Consider the following 18,227-nt stretch of genomic DNA (forward strand, 5'->3'; position numbering starts at 1 on the left):
CTTTGAGAAAAATCCCCATCTTTTCCCATCTCGACGGTCCTGATTATCACCTAAATCATTAATAATGGTATAGATACAATCCATAATGGATTAAAGATACACTTTAGAAAATAAATAAATTTATTACTTGTATTAATTGTTACAAGCGTTTATTTAATTTGTAAAAGTTATAAAATGTAGGTTATTATTATCTGCATATATTCGGATGTAATTAATATTAAAATATAGTTAACCTGTGAACAACGACCACTGATAAGAATATTAAAAAAGACCGCTGTTTGGAGGTTATTTTTCATTCATTTAAAAAAGAAGTTTCAGAAAAATGGCCGCCATTTACAGGTGGTCTTTACTTAGAGGTTCAATACGTGTATTTTCAAGCTAGACTATTTTCAATAATTTATAGTTTTGTTTCGAATTAATCAAATTTCACGGCAAAAGTTTAATGAAATTTTATATTTTTACACATCAAAAAATAAAATAATTCGATTTTTAAAAATAATTTTTTGTAAAATTTGAATCTATAAAATATGATTGGATTATTACTTGGATATTTTTAAACCCGTTCTGGTCCGTAAATAATGACAAAATTATTGGGAAAATATATTTTTATTTAAAAGTTTTCATAATTCGTTTACCATAAAACGAGTGAAAAATTAAGAATTCCTTTTAAATATTAAATATAATCCTGACACAAAGCCAAAATTCTTTAAGGGGAGGGAAAAAATTCGGTTCTTTTAAATTTTCATTCAGTTCTGTAGCCAAAAGCAACAATATTATAATTTCGAAACTATATATAGATATATTTAACACTATCTTTTCCTGTGAAATTTAATTAGTTGATAAGAAAAATCAAATTTTCTACACTCTCCACACGTCTCTTCACTCAAACTACAATAGAATTAAGGGATATTTTACGTTTTAAAATTAGAAAAATAGGTTCTTAACTAAACACAGCGATGCTAGATATATACTGTATATTGTCATCTTTTCCGTAAACCCACAACAGGTTTTATGATATACGTATGCATCGACCACGTCATAAGAATTCCACTGACCTTGGATCTTGTATTAGTTATTACTCGAATGTAGGCCTTAGTAGGCGCTTTTTGTTATGTTGTCCACTCAACACAAGAGGCACTGGATTAAATGTTTATGTTCTAGCATATTGCTAATTGCCATAGCTACTTGGATTATCTACCTTTTCCTACCCATACCCACAAAAGGGCCAAAGTTTAAGAACATTTCCCACGCCTATGCATCTACCAAAGTAAGAATTACTCTTAACACTCAAGTAAGCGGTAATGTACGCTTGTATAGTTATATTTTAGTGTATTTTATAGTAAAATATAATTTAAGATAGGATATTTGTGATGGTGGCAAGCTGTTGTTAGACGATTTGAGGATTTAAAGTTGTTCTTTTTTTTCACTAAATAAATAACTCAGACCAACTCCCTTGACTTGTAAAATATAAATACAATATTTTGCTGGTTTTAAATTAAACGGATGGAGTCATTCGTGATTCTCGTATTTCGACGACTGTTGTCGCGTATAATGTTTCTATTCTATTGTTCGAGTGTAGTGTGACTATACAATAAGAATCGAATTGATTACGTTTCCTAAACCTGTCACCGAGAACCTTAGAATTGTTCGTAAGTTATCTACATTAATGTTCTTTCATTAATCATCGTAATTAAGATAGAAGTTATTTTTTCAATTTTAACTTATAAAATACATTTTTTATATCAGTTTTATAGTTAAAATTACGAATCCTCCTTCCAAATCGTTCGATTAGAGTAGAAAAAAATGACGTTTAATAAGTAATTTTTATCCTTTTCAACCTTTTACACTCGCGTACCCTCCCAAGCCTTCTGTGAGATCCTTCTTGTGTAGGCCTGCCTACCCGTACCACTAGTTGATAATTGCTGTTCTAAGAGGAAATACATTTAAAAAAAGGAAAATAAGGTTCACTTGATTATATTCGCTTCCCGTGTGACCTCTTTTGTCTCAGCGTGACACGGTGTAAAATATGGCATCTTGATTACTCCCCTTTTGGATTAAATTTATTTAATTTTTAAAAATAAAATTTGAATATTTAGCCAAGAATTCTGTAATTTTTTACGTTATATTTTTTATTATAGATTTACTTATTATTAAACCGTATTGCAAAAAAACACTAAAAAACCGTATTATTTTAAAAATACTTTTCTACGTTCTATCAAGGCAATTCCTACAACATTAGATTCATCTCTATCATCCGATATATACGAATCCAGATTGGATCGAGTTAATGAAGTCTGTGATAAATACAGCATAACGTATTATAGAATATTTAAAAAGGCCACATCAAATAGGTTAAAAAACGATAAGAGAACGTCGTGTTCGACCAAAGAATGTCCCGTTTTAGTCGACGATGATAACTTGTTCTACTTCTGCTTCATTCCAAAGGTACTGTTGTAAACAATCTAAATACTCATCTTAATTTTAAAAAATACATTAACTTAAATTTCTGTTTCCAGGTGGCATCTACGTTTATTAAGCAGTTATTTTATAATATCTCGTCTCTTCCTCATAATTTCTCAGTTTCCACAAACAGTTCAGCATTTCATTCGGAAGCTAATGAAGTTTTCAAGAGGATATCGCCATTATTATATCCTAAATATATTTTAAGAAGATATTATAAAGTTATGTTTGTACGTCATCCCTTCGATAGATTGGTTTCTGCCTTTAGAGATAAAGCTGAAAAATCTAGAAAGGAGAAATTGTATTTTTATGAAAAATATTGGGATCCTGTAAGTAATTTTAATCGATTTTTTCACTTCTTATTTTTTTTTTCAAAAAGAATTTTTGCATTTTAAGACAAATATTATCTGCATTCTTCACAAGTTTTACGTAAAAAAACCTCAGAAAAAATTCCTAGTTCTGCATTTACTTCTAAACATTCTTTTCACACATTTTTTTTCCCTGAAGTTCTACATTTACTTACATTCTTTACTTCTACATTCTTTTTATACATTTAACTACCTTCCTTGCAGCATTTCCTATCGTAATTCACACAACAATGAGACGAGAAAAAAAGATCAGTTTATAATAATCATGTGATCATCTTTTTTTTCACTTTCACTCCACCCACTGGAGCTTGTGCTAAGAGCATCCTTCTTCTCCAGATAGTTCCATCTTGCTCCTTCCTGCAGGATATTATTAAAACCTTTCTTTACTTCGTCCTCCCATCTGACAGGTGGCCTTCCTGAAGGTCTTTTACCTCATTGGTGCTCCTGTAAAGATTTGTGTGAGCCACGTGTGAAGTCCGTTTCCAAGGATAATGCTGTCGCTTGTTATATTTTTCAATTAGCTCTTTATTGTGGGGTCTTTTCCACTCCCCCGTTTTGGGCTTTATATTTTTCTTAGGCTCTTTTCTACTGGCCTATGGAGGAATTCACATCTACAATTCTTTTATTTTTTATTATTTTAATTTCTCCTATTCAATTTACATACGAAAATCGTTATTGCAGATAATGAAGAAGTATCGTTCGAGTGACAAATTAGACGATAATTCAAAGCCTACGTTCCGAGAATTTATAAGGTATTTATTAGAAACGAATCCTTCTCATTATGATGTCCATTGGGCATTTTATTGGAGCAGATGCGAGCCATGTTTAGTGCAATACGATTTCATAGGCAAACTGGAGAGTGCCCACGAAGATTTTTGGCAGGTTTCGAGGAAATTAGACATTGACTATTTACCATTTAAGGTAAAAAACGAAGATCGATTCACCAATCGAAATTATTTTTACAATTTAACCGCCGAAGAGCTAAGCAAATTGTATTCATTGTATAAACTGGATTTCGAACTCTTCGATTACAGCATCGAAGAATTTTTTGGAACTTCAAATTACAATCAAAGTTTAAGGAAATTAAACGCTACAGCTTGATAAAACAGAGTGTTTTTATTTATATATTATGATTTTTATAAACCATTAAAAACATTTTAAACAGTAAACAGAACGGATTTGAATTTTATTTATTGAGAAGCTATGGCTATAAATTATGGATTAGTTGTAAATTTTATTATACAAATTTGAATATAGTTAATTAATTGAGGTCTAATTTATCGGTTATATCGAGGATAACATATTTACATAAGCATCAGCGTTGAATTTTGTACACGTTTTAAACAATCCATACTTTTTTATGTATATAAAAAAGGTTTCTTACAAGATAAAAAACGTTGAAAATATGACAATAATAATAATAATAATATCTAAATAAACAGTTACAAAAGAGCAATACTTTACTGATTATTATCCATNTATTTACACTAATTGAACAATTATAAAATTGCTTGTTTATCGTAAATTGGCATCACATATTCAAGTTCTCACACTAGAAATTTAATTATAGCAAACAATATTAACTATTCGTATAAAAATTTACACACTCACCCATTAAATCTAGATGATTGGAACCTAAAGCCCATGCTCCTCCATCAGTTGATAGATATTCCTGAAGATCCTTTAAACATTGTTTTTCTTCTTCTCCTAAATGGCTTCCTATCATTTCACTTAATTTGTTGATTGCTTCCTTTCCCTTAAAGACAGTAATGTGTTTATTATTAATATCGTATCACGTAAGAGGCTGTTTTATCATTTATAAACTTACATTTACATCTTGGAAAACAATAGGAGGATCTTCGTATCTTCTGGATTTTCTCGTAGAAACGTAGGGAGTTGAAGGAACCGATTCATCCTGAGTATCCGAAGAAATCGAAGTACTCCGTGCTACTTCCGGTGTTTGCTTTGCCTCTTCTGATTGTAAAGGAGCAGCAGCTTCCGGTTGCGAAGGGGCAGTATCTTCGTTATCCTTTATTGATGATGCTGCAGCTTCGTTTTCTTGCGCTGGAGCTGGATTTTCTGTTTGTTGCGCCACGGGAGCCGATGACGATTCATCCTTTTCTTCCTGTTGTTTTACAGACAATTCATTCTCACTGTGTCCATTAACTTGTGGTGTTCCGGCAGGTTTTTCAGCTTTTACTTTAGGTGATTCCGTGTTCTGTACGTCTACAACGTTCACTTGTTCCGCCATTTCGTGATTGATGCCGTTCTGGACTGTAGCAGACGAGGATGCCGAATCAACTCTCTCTTGTTCTCTGTTTATACGCTCCACTTCACGTGCTGTAGCTCCAAAACTCAACCCTTTCGATCCTTCTACGCGAAGATTAAGTTTTTTGAAGTATTCTTTAAGGCTGTCACCTAATGGACTGAATAATAAACACTACTATAACGCTTAAGGCCAACTGACGTCAGTAAATTGAAAATAATACATTCTGTGATATCACACGGAGCAGTTTTTCTCATAGTTTCCACGAAACTATGGAGAACCTGCCCATTAGAGCCTGTTGATTATATACAGAACTATAAGAATATATCTGTTACACAAAATGGAACAACTATTATTTGATAGAACATTACGAGATATACTTACGGAATAATTCTGTGTATGTAGAAATCTAAGAGAATTCACCTATTGGACACAAAAGCAGCAACTTTGTTTATATAGGAAACTATGAGAACCTTATCTAACAAATGGTTCACACCATTTATTTCTTTTTCTGTAGTATTACGAAACGAATTATATTAAGAAATGAAGTAACAAGTAAGTAAACTGTAACGAAGTATGAGCGAAGAAAGTTGACAATTGAGTATGACTATGCAAATACAGGCAATAGTCCAAAAAAATGTCGATTCATTCGAAAATGCTTAAGCAGTTGGTTCATTTTTCGACGTATACAAGTAATTATTTTAAGACAATTTCATATTTTTCGATTGATTCATTAAACTGTGTAATGAAAGGTATTTTCCCCCTCCTTTTTCTTGGGTGCCACGTTAATTTTTTTTGTTTTGTTTTTTTATCTTCGTAACAAAACTTACCTTTACACTTTCACGTTCTCAGTGAAGTGGCATCTTTCTATCTTATTAACTCGTTTCTTACAAGATAAAAAACGTTGAAAATATGACAATAATAATAATAATAATATCTAAATAAACAGTTACAAAAGAGCAATACTTTACTGATTATTATCCATATTTAACTGGATAAAATTAATCTTATTTTTTTACAAAGTGCAGCTCGTATCCATTTTGGAAAAAAAGAAATGATCAAGATGATCATATTTATGTATTTTTATGGCAAAAAATATATAGTTTAAGTGGAAATATTGACGTTCAGTTTGAAAAATATCTGTTCTAAAATTTCGTCAACTCTCGCAGACATTTTGAGAAATTTCTTTAAATCTGGTCCCAACATCTTTACCAGAGCAGGTACCTATAATACCACATTTATCTAAATTCACAATGCTTATTGTTACAAGTACATTTATAAAATGGTTACTTACGTCATTGTAACTGATGTATATGAATCGTAGCAATGCTGTCAAGCACCAGAAAGCTTTAAAAATATATAAAAATAATGATTAATTAGGATCAGATTAGGAGTTTCAGTTTGTACGTGTTGGAATTACCTGTTTCTTCTTTAATGTCACCGTGAAGATACTGAAGTATCGCTGTTGCTAGTTCTGTTGCAGTATCGTCGAACAGCTGTTGATGAGAGTTTTAAGTTAATTAAATGAAATTTCACCATCAATATGTTAAAAAACGAGCTTTTCATTACCTCTTTCAGTGCTAAATTATACATAAGAGCTGCTCCTTTGTCTTGCAATGTTGGAGTATCGCTGAGCAATGCGTGAACGGCCACGCGAACTGTAACTTTATTGTTGTTGCAAGGATAGCCACCCTCTTGCCATTCAGAAATGTACATCAGCCAATCGAAGGTATTGGGATAGAAGCAAAGATTGCACATCTGCCAGCATGAAATTTTGTTTAGAAAATAATAATAATACAGAAAATAATAAGAAGAAAGACACGGCTTACCAATTTAGCAATTTCTTCTTGTTCTTCTGGCGTCAGGGTCTCGATTTTATATAAATAACTCATGATATGATGATCTTTTCGATCTTGGTGTAATAATAGAATAACGTCATCCTTCAATGCAGCTTCTTGCATCATATGCAATGTAATAACAGGAATTTCGGCAGAGAAGTTTTTATCATTCAGCAATCGACCTTAAATATCAAAAGAATAATTATATTGTGGTTAAATGAGGAATTTCGGTTATGTTGGACTTATAAGGTACATTTCAAAAACGAATCGTGCCAATTGGTTATGTAAGGGTGATGTCATCGGGTAGGTTTATGTAATCGTGTTTTAAACAAGGAATTTCGTTTTGCAAACGAATTTTAAACAGATTTTATTGTCTAATTATTATGCCCTTTTGTCCTTTTTTTTGTCTATTTATAATTTATTTTGTATACTAGTACTTTCTATGTATTAACAGGACTTACTATACTGGGAAATTATGAATGCAGATATTTAGTCTTACAGTTCAAAAATAATGTTCTTTATTTAGTTCACCTGGTGAACACTGGTGGTACAGGTGAACTAAATAAAGAACATTATTTTTGAACTGTAAGACTAAATATCTGCATCCATAATTTCCCAGTATAATAAGTCCTGTTAATACATAGAAAGTACTAGTATACAAAATAAATTATAAATAGATTTTATTGTCATTTAACGTTTTTCTTTTGTATTTNCACTGTAAGGAAGTTCGGTTTTACCTAATGTCAGGATTTGATCTGGTTCTCCTAAAATAGTCCCTCCCTGTAAAGAACGTATTGAATGAACCATAAATAAATCATCTTTAACAGTACGCTGTATAAACAAACCACGTTTTAAACGTTTATTCCTTAATTAAATTCTTATAAATTTCGAAAATTAAGGAGCATAATTGATAAATCTTTATATAAGATTTTTTTAAAAAAAAAAGATCACTCACCGGTCTGCAGCTTTCAACTCCAGGCGATAAGAAAAAATATTCTCTTCCATAAGCTACAATGCCCGTGTGCCATATTGTAGGAATTTCTTTACCTGAGGGATATATTATATTTTTAATTAATATGGCCAGCAATATTGTTGGAACATTGTCAAATTGATTAGGGACGATAAGAGTAATTCATTCAAAGAGTAGAGGACAATCACCTGACACATCTGGCTGTGCTCATGCACATTGTTGACAATGCCCTATTACTCTTTTAGAAAAGAGGGCAAATATTTGGGTTGAAAAACACTTTGCAACTTATTTAAAATAACAAATTTGGTGCGCACTTACTTACAAAATACAGTTTTAAAATATGCTAATTAGTTACAAGGCGTAAAGAACGGAGTAAAAATAACTATTATAACTCTACAGATAATTAAATTTATTCAACGGTAGACTTAGAATCGATCAATTAAAGTACGTATTTGACACTACATCTTCTACACAATTCGAAATTACATCCGACGTCATTAGTTTATTTTTGAATATTATTATTGCGACTGCATAAGTCAAGTTATATCTAAAAATAGTTTCCACCCCGCAATACATTTATGCGCGTCTTACCTGATAGTAGTTCCTTTAAAGATTTTCTCAATCCCCTAGCTAAATCGTAGATATAAAGTTGAACGTCGAAAGATGTTTCTGCTTCGACATCGGCGCAATAGTCTGGTGTTTCCCCATTAGCAGCCATGACTACTCTATACATAAAATGTATAGGCTACTTAACTGATGTTGGCTCAAGTCCCACTGAATCCGAGACTTTAATGCGGAGAAAACCCCTTTAAAGGGTTTAATTATTATAATACGAAACTGTAGAAGTAAATTAAAACAATTTTTTTATACCCAAATAGCTCTAAAAGTGGCGTATTTATACCCTAAAATAATAGTCATAAATTAATTTTGTGTGTATAATTTGTTTGTCTCTGTTTATTCTTATATAAATAGCGTTGTTTTACGTTAGCAAATATTAAAAAAAATAAGTATTTAATTAAACGATTAAGAAGAAAATAATCCTAAAATCCTTAATTTAGGACTTTATTTTGTTCTAAATCGTGGATTTCGGGAATATTTTTTTTTCTGTGGTAAAATGCTGTGAAATTCACACTTAAATTTTGATTTTCAGGGGGGGGGGAAAAGTCATTATTTCCACTTAAAAATTAGAATTTTCATTAAATTTTTTGAAATAATTCAACAATAAAACGTCTGAAATTCAAATTTTACAAAAATTTAAATTTTAAAAATAATTTAGTGTTTTTTATTAATTACATTAAAGATAATAAATTAAATAAATACTTTAAAATGATTATACGGATCGATAGTCAGCTCTTGCAGATTATTGTTTATTGATTGTCATAAAGTTTAATTGGACAATTTGATGGTAAATATGGTCTAAAGGACTGTGAGAAATATGATCAGTGAATATGCAATTATTAAATTTTGTAGTAAAGATCTTCCGTATTCATATTGTGTCAGGAATAAATTACAGTTATATTATCAATAGAGCGATAGATAAACACATGATCACCAAGAAGATAGCGATAGCTGATCGATCAACAGGTAAGAATCAACAACTGCTTAAGCAACAGAGCGACATCAATAGCTGATTGATCAACAGGAAGCTTTAACAGCTGCTTGATCAATATGGAGGCAAGGCATCAATATTTGTTTGATCAATGGAAAGTTCAACAGCTGTTTGATCAATAGGGAAGCATCAATAATTGCTTGATCAACGGGGAGATCAACAACTGATTGATCAGCAGAGAAACAGATACAATGCGCGAACAGTGCGGGGAACGTACAGATCAATACACGATCAATAACATTAGCTAGATTAGATATACCGATAGGAACATTTTTAACGAGCTCAGCTTGTCACTGATACAACTTACATCCAATTAAAAATTACAACTGGTAAGCCTATAACAAATATTACAGGAATATTCTGAACTGTGTTATTAAATTTTGAAAATAAACGAGATATGATATTGTATATCACAGAAATGATTTCCAATTCAATTTGTTTTCTTCAATTAGTCGCCATTTTCGAGTTATGTATGGTACGCCTTCGATTTAACGAACTAATTGGGGAAAGAAGTGTCCTCTATTGCTGAAAATCCGTTAAATCGAATATATTTCAACGTATTTTCTTATGAATTTACAATGTACGGGATACATTAAAACATTATTATAACGTAGATTGAGTAAATTATACACGCGATTTGTACATTAAATCGAGGGCTTACTGTACTACGGAATATCGCAAATCCTTAATTTGTCGTTTGTAAATTTACGTACAAGTAACCCTCGTATAACACGGTAATTACGTTCCAAAAAATTGCCATGTTATGCGAATCCGTGTTATACGAAACAAAGAACTAATACGAAAAGGAGGGTTAGGTTCCAAAAATTAAAAAACATGCTAGTATATTTTCATAATTAAGATAAATATCTTCATTAAAATTTTTTAAAGTGATACATATTAATATAAATTAAACAATGTTTTCTTCGTCATCACTAAAAACACTATTAATTAACCGAGAGCGTTTTCTTTTTGGCAAGTTATCCTTATCCTCTGAGCATTTTTCTGCATTATNTTAACCCTTTAAGTTTCTTGTTTCGGGAAAAAGGTCGCTTAAAAAATTGCCTTGCTATTAAATAATAAAGAAAAAAAGTTTATTTTAATTTAAAAAAAAGTTTTAAACAGTTTTTGTGTTCGCGCCTTGGATGGTTCCTAAATGGAGTCTTTCCATCACGACAGCCCACTTTACAGGGGCATCCCATCCCTGCGATGGCAGCTTTTCCGTATAGGTTCGTTGTTTGCTGGGAAGCTGCCATTCGTATTAATTTAAGGTAAAAAATAATTTAGAAAATACACTCCTTCCGTGTATAAAAAAGTAACGTCATATGTTAAATATAGTTCACATGAACGGAAAGAGGCCCAGAATAAGAGCCAAAATTCCATCTGTCACGTGGCATTTGGAAAGTTAAAATTCTACACTCGACAATACTGACGGCTGCCGAGGTAAATGCACCACTTTAACGCCAATAAATTAAAAAAAATCATTCTAAAAAATTTCATTACTTACGGATCAAGTATCTCGGAGGGAATCTCTCGAAAATCTTCAGGAATTGGTTTACCCGTCAAGAATATGGCTACTTCTTGAGTGAAATTATTACAGTTGTGATTTTGAAAATCATAGCATCCCGGCCTACATGTTTTAGAAATTTTAAATTATTAAATTCGATAGAAATTTGTAAACATACAAACGTGTCTATAATGGATTTACCTATAATTCGATTCGCCCAATCCAAAAATATACTCTAAGAAAACACTGTAAGGAAGTTCGGTTTTACCTAATGTCAGGATTTGATCTGGTTCTCCTAAAATAGTCCCTCCCTGTAAAGAACGTATTGAATGAACCATAAATAAATCATCTTTAACAGTACGCTGTATAAACAAACCACGTTTTAAACGTTTATTCCTTAATTAAATTCTTATAAATTTCGAAAATTAAGGAGCATAATTGATAAATCTTTATATAAGATTTAAAAAATATATATAACTCACCGGTCTGCAGCTTTCAACTCCAGGCGATAAGAAAAAATATTCTCTTCCATAAGCTACAATGCCCGTGTGCCATATTGTAGGAATTTCTTTACCTGAGGGATATATTATATTTTTAATTAATATGGCCAGCAATATTGTTGGAACATTGTCAAATTGATTAGGGACGATAAGAGTAATTCATTCAAAGAGTAGAGGACAATCACCTGACACATCTGGCTGTGCTCATGCACATTGTTGACAATGCCCTATTACTCTTTTAGAAAAGAGGGCAAATATTTGGGTTGAAAAACACTTTGCAACTTATTTAAAATAACAAATTTGGTGCGCACTTACTTACAAAATACAGTTTTAAAATATGCTAATTAGTTACAAGGCGTAAAGAACGGAGTAAAAATAACTATTATAACTCTACAGATAATTAAATTTATTCAACGGTAGACTTAGAATCGATCAATTAAAGTACGTATTTGACACTACATCTTCTACACAATTCGAAATTACATCCGACGTCATTAGTTTATTTTTGAATATTATTATTGCGACTGCATAAGTCAAGTTATATCTAAAAATAGTTTCCACCCCGCAATACATTTATGCGCGTCTTACCTGATAGTAGTTCCTTTAAAGATTTTCTCAATCCCCTAGCTAAATCGTAGATATAAAGTTGAACGTCGAAAGATGTTTCTGCTTCGACATCGGCGCAATAGTCTGGTGTTTCCCCATTAGCAGCCATGACTACTCTATACATAAAATGTATAGGCTACTTAACTGATGTTGGCTCAAGTCCCACTGAATCCGAGACTTTAATGCGGAGAAAACCCCTTTAAAGGGTTTAATTATTATAATACGAAACTGTAGAAGTAAATTAAAACAATTTTTTTATACCCAAATAGCTCTAAAAGTGGCGTATTTATACCCTAAAATAATAGTCATAAATTAATTTTGTGTGTATAATTTGTTTGTCTCTGTTTATTCTTATATAAATAGCGTTGTTTTACGTTAGCAAATATTAAAAAAAATAAGTATTTAATTAAACGATTAAGAAGAAAATAATCCTAAAATCCTTAATTTAGGACTTTATTTTGTTCTAAATCGTGGATTTCGGGAATATTTTTTTTTTCTGTGGTAAAATGCTGTGAAATTCACACTTAAATTTTGATTTTCAGGGGGGGGGAAAAGTCATTATTTCCACTTAAAAATTAGAATTTTCATTAAATTTTTTGAAATAATTCAACAATAAAACGTCTGAAATTCAAATTTTACAAAAATTTAAATTTTAAAAATAATTTAGTGTTTTTTTTTATTAATTACGTTAAAAATAATAAATTAAATAAATACTGTACTTTAAAATGATTATACGAATCAATAGTCAGGACTTGCAGATTATTGTTTATTGATTGTCATAAAGTTTAATTGGGCAATTTGATGGGAAATGTGGTCTAAAGGACTGTGAGAAATATAATCAGTGAATATGCAATTATTAAATTTTGTAGTGAAGATCTTCCGTATTCATATTGTGTCAGGAATAAATTACAGTTATATTATCAATAGAGCGATAGATAAACACATGATCACCAAGAAGATAGCGATAGCTGATCGATCAACAGGTAAGAATCAACAACTGCTTAAGCAACAGAGCGACATCAATAGGTGATTGATCAACAGGAAGCTTTAACAGCTGCTTGATCAATATGGAGGCAAGGCATCAATATTTGTTTGATCAATGGAAAGTTCAACAGCTGTTTGATCAATAGGGAAGCATCAATAATTGCTTGATCAACGGGGAGATCAACAACTGATTGATCAGCAGAGAAACAGATACAATGCGCGAACAGTGCGGGGAACGTACAGATCAATACACGATCAATAACATTAGCTAGATTAGATATACCGATAGGAACATTTTTAACGAGCTCAGCTTGTCACTGATACAACTTACATCCAATTAAAAATTACAACTGGTAAGCCTATAACAAATATTACAGGAATATTCTGAACTGTGTTATTAAATTTTGAAAATAAACGAGATATGATATTGTATATCACAGAAATGATTTCCAATTCAATTTGTTTTCTTCAATTAGTCGCCATTTTCGAGTTATGTATGGTACGCCTTCGATTTAACGAACTAATTGGGGAAAGAAGTGTCCTCTATTGCTGAAAATCCGTTAAATCGAATATATTTCAACGTATTTTCTTATGAATTTACAATGTACGGGATACATTAAAACATTATTATAACGTAGATTGAGTAAATTATACACGCGATTTGTACATTAAATCGAGGGCTTACTGTACTACGGAATATCGCAAATCCTTAATTTGTCGTTTGTAAATTTACGTACAAGTAACCCTCGTATAACACGGTAATTACGTTCCAAAAAATTGCCATGTTATGCGAATCCGTGTTATACGAAACAAAGAACTAATACGAAAAGGAGGGTTAGGTTCCAAAAATTAAAAAACATGCTAGTATATTTTCATAATTAAGATAAATATCTTCATTAAAATTTTTTAAAGTGATACATATTAATATAAATTAAACAATGTTTTCTTCGTCATCACTAAAAACACTATTAATTAACCGAGAGCGTTTTCTTTTTGGCAAGTTATCCTTATCCTCTGAGCATTTTTCTGCATTATCTTCAGATCCATGCTTTACCTTTTGCAAAATGTATGTAATTTTAGATTGCTTGCTTCTAGTTAAAAGGTCTTTATAAATTTCCTTATATGGTGCTAAGCACTTATGAAGAATAAAGCAAGTATGGAATAAGGGAAAAACATTCGGCAACATCAGAAGCAGAAGCGTCGCGATCTGGCAACATTGAAACAAGTTTCGAGAAGGACCACGTGTATCGACAGAAGGCGAGAAGAGAAAATTTACATACTTAAGTACTAATAGTTCACGAAAATAATAATTTTCGTGAACTATTATTACTTAAGTATGTAAAAATTTATTACATTTCCTGTTGTACGAGGGTTTTACCCAATTCTCGAACCGTGTCAGAGTGAATCCGTGCTATAAAAGTACCGTGTTATACGGGGGATGGTACCAATTCTCGAACCGTGTTAGAGTGAATCCGTGCTATAGAAGTGCCGTGTTATACGGGGGTTACCTGTATTACGAAGTGAAAGATTCAATTAATCGAATTCATCTGTTATAAATATTTTTTCTACTTTTAATTTTAAAAGATTATTTTTTTAAAGTCACACTTAACAGAAATACTGTATACTGTATCGGAATCGGTAGCCGTATTAAGAATAAAGACTCCATAATGGACGTTTATTTTTTATCAATAATATGGCGTACGTGGCTTATGTATATTAATCGTTTTTACTTTACCACAAATTTGCAGGGCCAATAAACATTCACATATATACATTATTTATTTATAATTATATTTTACATAACATGTAAAATATAATATATGTTTATAAATGTTTATATTTTATAAACATTTATAAATATTTATTTACCTATTTTAAATAAATAAAATTCTGGCTAATGAAAATTGATGTCTGTCCATTGCTCAGATGTAACCATTTTGCACATGGCTAATAAGACGTCCTTTCAATATCTGCAGGCTAATTTCGTCAGGCTTTTGTTCTTGCGCGATGGTCGACACAATCAAGCTTATGGTCAATCACGATGACCAGACAATACACAAAAATTTCCTAAAAATCCGATCCAGATTCCTACCCGAACAACACCATCTTTACTAAACCCCGCTAGCATGACATCTCACGGGTCTAGATCACATTTAATAGAAAATTGATATAAATTGTCTTAAAATCCCTTAGGGCCCGCAGTTGCCAAACGGTTCCATTCTCTGAACACTGGGAGTTCGATCGTGGGTCCATGCCTCGCCAGGATGGACTGGCCACGTGGAGTTTTCCGTGTCTTCTCCATGTCTGTAATGCCTGAATAGAGGCCAGTTAACTTAAAAAGGCCTCCCGGAAGGCATCCCCTCGGCAGATCATCCAAGTGTTGCGTTACCATAACTTAACAAAACAAACAACTATCTTCGCGCTATGGGTATTAAGAAGGCCCTTTAATGTAGACCAGCGTGAGCTCGGCCAGCCGCACAATAGAGCACGCTGAATGAGAGACCAACCGCAAAATCTCTATCTGAAATCATCTTGGCACCATCCTACAATAGGAAATGACAAGGGATTGGAGGACGGCCGGATGGACGAGCGGTCAAGATGGCATTCTACTGTTCTGAAAAGGGACCGGGTTCAAATCCGGACGGGTCGATAAATATTCAGGAATTTTTCGGGAGATTGTTCGTCCGGATATGTCGGGCTCCCGTCCCTCATCACCCGGCCGCCCGTTGTGGGCATGGCCGAACACATAATGGGCCTGCTAAAAGAGGTCTACTTAGGGTGGAAGGAGTTAAAAAAAAGCCCAATGACAATTTTTTAAATATAATTCATAACCGTGAAATCGGTACCTGAAAACAAAATAAAGCATGGTATAACAAATGACGCCCCTGTTATTTTTTTCTACTTAATAATAAAACGTAACGTAAGATGGTGCCAGAAGGCATAATTATTTTTTTTTTGAAATGTCACCATAACACAATTGATTGAATTTATATTGGTAAATGCCTGTAGACAGCATTGAATAGGGATACTTTAATTACGACCATATAATGTTTTCTTGCGATATTTTGAACAAATAGAGTAAATTTTTGATTAAAGCCCCGACTCCCGTCGAGATATCGGCCCTTTCAGTCGCAGCGAGAGATGATATAGCGTCCCGACTCCCGTCGGAACATCGCTCCGTTCAGCGCAGCGAGGGTCGATATTAAAGCCCCGACTCCCGTCGGGATATCGGCCCTTTCAGTCGCAGCGAGGGACGATATGGCGTCCCGACTCACGTCGGAACATCGCCCCGTTCAGCGCAGCGAGGGTCGATATTAAAGCCCCGACACCGGTAGCGATAGTACTCTATTTAAAGTATAAAGTATAATAAAATGACTCACTTTATTAATTGTGTTGTGACCTTTGTCGAATTTGCCAATTTTGTAGCAACTTTGTTCATATTTTGCTGCCGTCCTTTTCGAAATCCTCGGAAATTTGTTTCCATTGGTATTTTTCGAATTCCTCATTTCTGTTGTTTTCGTTTTCTTTCTTTATTTCTTCTTATTTTTTATTCTAAACTTTTCATAATAACATAGAATTGAATGATTTCAATTAATGGAAAATTTTGAAGGAAGATTCGACGAGGACAATTTCAACAATGATTTAATTTCATTGTTGATCCGTTAACAATTGTTGAAATATTGCATTGTTGTAATGACGTCAGGAATGACGTCGATCGTCGTTTAGTCTTATAATTAGTACAAAATTTAGATTTTGAAAAATAAAATATTATATTTTATTTATGCAAGTTTAAATGACACGGATAACTTTATAGAGATCGGTATTTATTGTTAATCGGTATCCTGGTTGTGCCAGAGGTAGGCCTATTGTAAAGTTTATCCTGGAAACGAAATATTAAAATGATAAATTAGTCGTTAAAATATTGAAAATACAACAATTTAATTATTGTTTTAGATGAATAAAAAATATCCGATATATTTTTAATGGAATAAAATCTTTTCCGTTCTCTTTCTTTGAGTAATCTGAAATGAATCTGAATTTTGAATTCCATTAGTTTTAATTTTCTGCGTGAAATATATATAAATCCTCTGGTGTCAGGCCTAATATAAGACGTATGGCATAAATTTATTCTCAATTATGAGGTGTTTTTAAAGTTTTCATAATATCCTTGTGAGGACCCGAAAACACTCGGAACAACGCGAAGTTATAAAGGAATTTTATAAAATGATTACGTAAGATTGTTAGTATAAAGACGTGGAAATTTCGTGTCCATATAAAGAAATGCGCGATATAACGAGAAAAAAGAGATTGTAGTTCTCGTATTTAACTCTCAACAACGCCCCGGGCAAATCTCCGAGCAGACTTCAGGAGATCTGCGGGACGGCACCTTCCACGGAAAGGAGAGGATCCAGGAAAGTTTATTTCGCTCTACAACGGAAGATGTTTGATATTGGAAGCATTTTTTTTTTTTGTAACAATAAGTCGGGACCATAATTATGTAACCGTAAAGTTTGTTTCTGGATAATTCGCTCTCACATACGATCCGGAACTACTCCGTCATTCGCGAATCGACAACCTCACATCGTCGTTATAACAGATGTAAAACTGATGGCCGAATGGCCGAGCTGTTAATATGGAGGCTCGCCGCTCAGGCTGCCCCGAAATCGAATCCAGATTGTGGACAAACATCGGGAATTTTTCGGGATGGCCCATTCCGGATATGTCGTTTTCTGTTCCTCACATGGCATATTGAAAGTTCAATGGTTTCATCCGTTAAAACATAGAAAGCTATTAATTTCAAAGCAGTATCAAAGTTATTTTCAAAATTTATTAATGAATGATATGAAAGTCGTTATAGTTGTCGGAAGATATCGATATTTATTAGAATAACCAACTCGTAAACAGTACGACTTTTTATATTTGATGAAAACAAAGACGTCACATTTTTGCCAAAGTACAAGTTTTATGACGTATTCGTACCAACATTTATTTGTGAAGAGGTTTAGCTATGTTAAAAGAAAGGGTAGTTTTGTTTATAAGTATTGTTAGGTAGCATTTATTAGTTGCTTAAGACGTCGAGTTGTTACTTCAAACAGGTGTAATTTATTGTTTTATCGTGCAT

The 18,227-nt window shown here is 32.5% G+C and overlaps 3 protein-coding genes across 4 annotated transcripts; 1 reads left to right on the forward strand and 2 right to left on the reverse strand.

Annotated features, from left to right (window-relative positions):
* The first annotated feature begins 619 nt into the window (after window positions 1-619).
* Window positions 620-4,306, forward strand: LOC111640756 (carbohydrate sulfotransferase 11-like). Of its 2 annotated transcripts, none has more exons than XM_023386811.1 (4): window positions 620-1,291; window positions 2,221-2,445; window positions 2,517-2,789; window positions 3,510-4,306. In XM_023386811.1, exons 1-4 carry the CDS (start codon window positions 1,112-1,114, stop codon window positions 3,927-3,929), a joined length of 1,098 nt encoding a protein of 365 aa, XP_023242579.1. In that variant the 5' UTR covers window positions 620-1,111; the 3' UTR covers window positions 3,930-4,306. The 2 variants fall into 2 exon arrangements, with proteins under 2 accessions (XP_023242579.1, XP_023242586.1); XM_023386818.1 differs by having other exon boundaries at window positions 628-1,267.
* A 51-nt stretch (window positions 4,307-4,357) lies between these two features.
* On the reverse strand, window positions 4,358-12,317 carry LOC111640749. The gene is made up of 6 exons (XM_023386799.1): window positions 12,104-12,317; window positions 11,498-11,589; window positions 11,217-11,326; window positions 11,016-11,138; window positions 4,657-5,254; window positions 4,358-4,584 (listed from the first exon to the last, which is right to left on the reverse strand). Exons 1-6 carry the CDS (start codon window positions 12,243-12,245, stop codon window positions 4,408-4,410), a joined length of 1,242 nt encoding a protein of 413 aa, XP_023242567.1. The 5' UTR covers window positions 12,246-12,317; the 3' UTR covers window positions 4,358-4,407.
* Window positions 5,983-7,251, reverse strand: LOC111640770. The gene is made up of 5 exons (XM_023386830.1): window positions 6,924-7,251; window positions 6,664-6,852; window positions 6,515-6,590; window positions 6,389-6,441; window positions 5,983-6,318 (listed from the first exon to the last, which is right to left on the reverse strand). The coding sequence occupies exons 1-5, from the start codon at window positions 7,056-7,058 to the stop codon at window positions 6,199-6,201; spliced, it is 573 nt and encodes a 190-aa protein (XP_023242598.1). The 5' UTR covers window positions 7,059-7,251; the 3' UTR covers window positions 5,983-6,198.
* Window positions 12,318-18,227: the final 5,910 nt, after the last annotated feature.

The sequence above is a fragment of the Centruroides sculpturatus genome, unplaced genomic scaffold (genome assembly GCF_000671375.1).
Source record: "Centruroides sculpturatus isolate CEXI.00-Female unplaced genomic scaffold, Cexi_2.0 scaffold163, whole genome shotgun sequence".
Lineage (NCBI taxonomy): Eukaryota > Metazoa > Arthropoda > Arachnida > Scorpiones > Buthidae > Centruroides > Centruroides sculpturatus.